Source organism: Coregonus clupeaformis, unplaced genomic scaffold (assembly GCF_020615455.1).
Source record: "Coregonus clupeaformis isolate EN_2021a unplaced genomic scaffold, ASM2061545v1 scaf1124, whole genome shotgun sequence".
Lineage (NCBI taxonomy): Eukaryota > Metazoa > Chordata > Actinopteri > Salmoniformes > Salmonidae > Coregonus > Coregonus clupeaformis.
In genome coordinates, this window is record NW_025534578.1 from 66,111 (window position 1) to 67,500 (window position 1,390).

Consider the following 1,390-nt stretch of genomic DNA (forward strand, 5'->3'; position numbering starts at 1 on the left):
GGCTCTACGACCCCCACAAGGGTCTTGGGACTCGTCTGAAGTCGGTACCGCCGATCTTCAAACTATTATGGAAAGGTGAGGCTCTACGACCCCCACAAGTGTCTTGGGACTCGTCTGAAGTCGGTACCGCCGATCTTCAAACTTCTCTCTGTAGTGTCTGTACAGTTTGGGCTACACACTAATATGGGGTTAAATACATGTAAAATAAAATAATGAATGTTTCCTGATCTTTCTTCTTCTCTCAGATATAGGACAGACAATTCAGAACCAACTTCCTTTAGATTTGTTTGGGGGTGGACTATCTGTTGTTCCATGTAGTGAATCTGTTATTCAATGTGTTTGTATGGGCTAATAGCAGTAAGGACTTTCTGTTGTTCCATGTAGTGAATCTGTTATTCAATGTGTTTGTATGGGCTAATAGCAGTAAGGCCAAATAAACATTTTCATCAAATACCTTTTTAATATATATTTTTTCATACCTCAAGGAGTCTTAAAATTCAAAATCAAATAGCAAAATGATACTTGATAGGACTTTCTTAAAACAATTCCATATAGCTCAGTAGAACCCCTCCCCCCTGCATAGACCGGGCTTAGACTGTACTAAGGCACATCACACACAAAAATTAGACAGAACAATTTTGATAAAACCGTACATCATAAAACATTATTACACCGCTACATTTCTACAACACAAAATGTACAATACCACCATACAACAATGTTAAAATGTACGTGTGTGTGTGTGTTAATTCATAGTCCACGTTCTTCCGGAAGGTTCTATCTAATTCTACTGCGGTGTGTGTGTCTCTTCATAGTCCACGTTGTTCCGGAAGGTTCTATCTGATTCTACTGCGGTGTGTGTGTGTGTTACTTCCAGCGGTTGATCCGTCGGAGCTGTATGTAGGCCAAGACCATACACACCGTTATGATCCCAGCCAGAGCTACCTGGTTCTGCCAGAAACCCCAGGTACTGTAGTCTATACCCTGGGTCTCCAGGTACACCTCCCCTGGAAGACTAGAGGAGAGAGAGGGTTAGGGTTAAAGGTCAGAAACCCCAGGTACTGTAGTCTATACCATGGGTCTCCAGGTACACCTCACCTGGAAAACTAGGGGGGGGGGGAGTACAGAGAGATGGAGAGTAGAGAGATGTTGAATTCTAGAGTTCTGCCACACGGTGGCGCTGTCAGCATTTAAATGGATGGGCGAGGAGCATAGAAGGAGAGACTAGGAGAAGGAGCGGTGAACTTACATGGTGGTGTTGCTGTAGAAGATCTGTCCTTTAAACTCATTAATGGTCACAGCCTGATGGGGGGGAGAGAGAATAAACCCATTATTACCATCACAGGGTCAATCTGGAAATTACATTTTCCATACTGTTGGTTCAATCTGT

The 1,390-nt window shown here is 43.1% G+C and overlaps 1 protein-coding gene across 1 annotated transcript in view; it reads right to left on the minus strand.

The window, feature by feature from the left end:
* Window positions 1–511: 511 nt before the first annotated feature.
* Window positions 512–1,390, minus strand: part of LOC121570690 (broad substrate specificity ATP-binding cassette transporter ABCG2) — a 44,362-nt gene continuing 43,483 nt past the window's right edge. Inside the window, exons 14-15 of the mRNA XM_041882163.2 lie at window positions 1,250–1,302; window positions 512–1,015 (exon numbers count right to left, since the gene is read on the minus strand). Coding sequence (XP_041738097.1) covers window positions 868–1,015; window positions 1,250–1,302 — 201 coding nt within the window. The 3' untranslated portion in view covers window positions 512–867. The remainder of the gene's footprint in view (window positions 1,016–1,249; window positions 1,303–1,390) is intronic.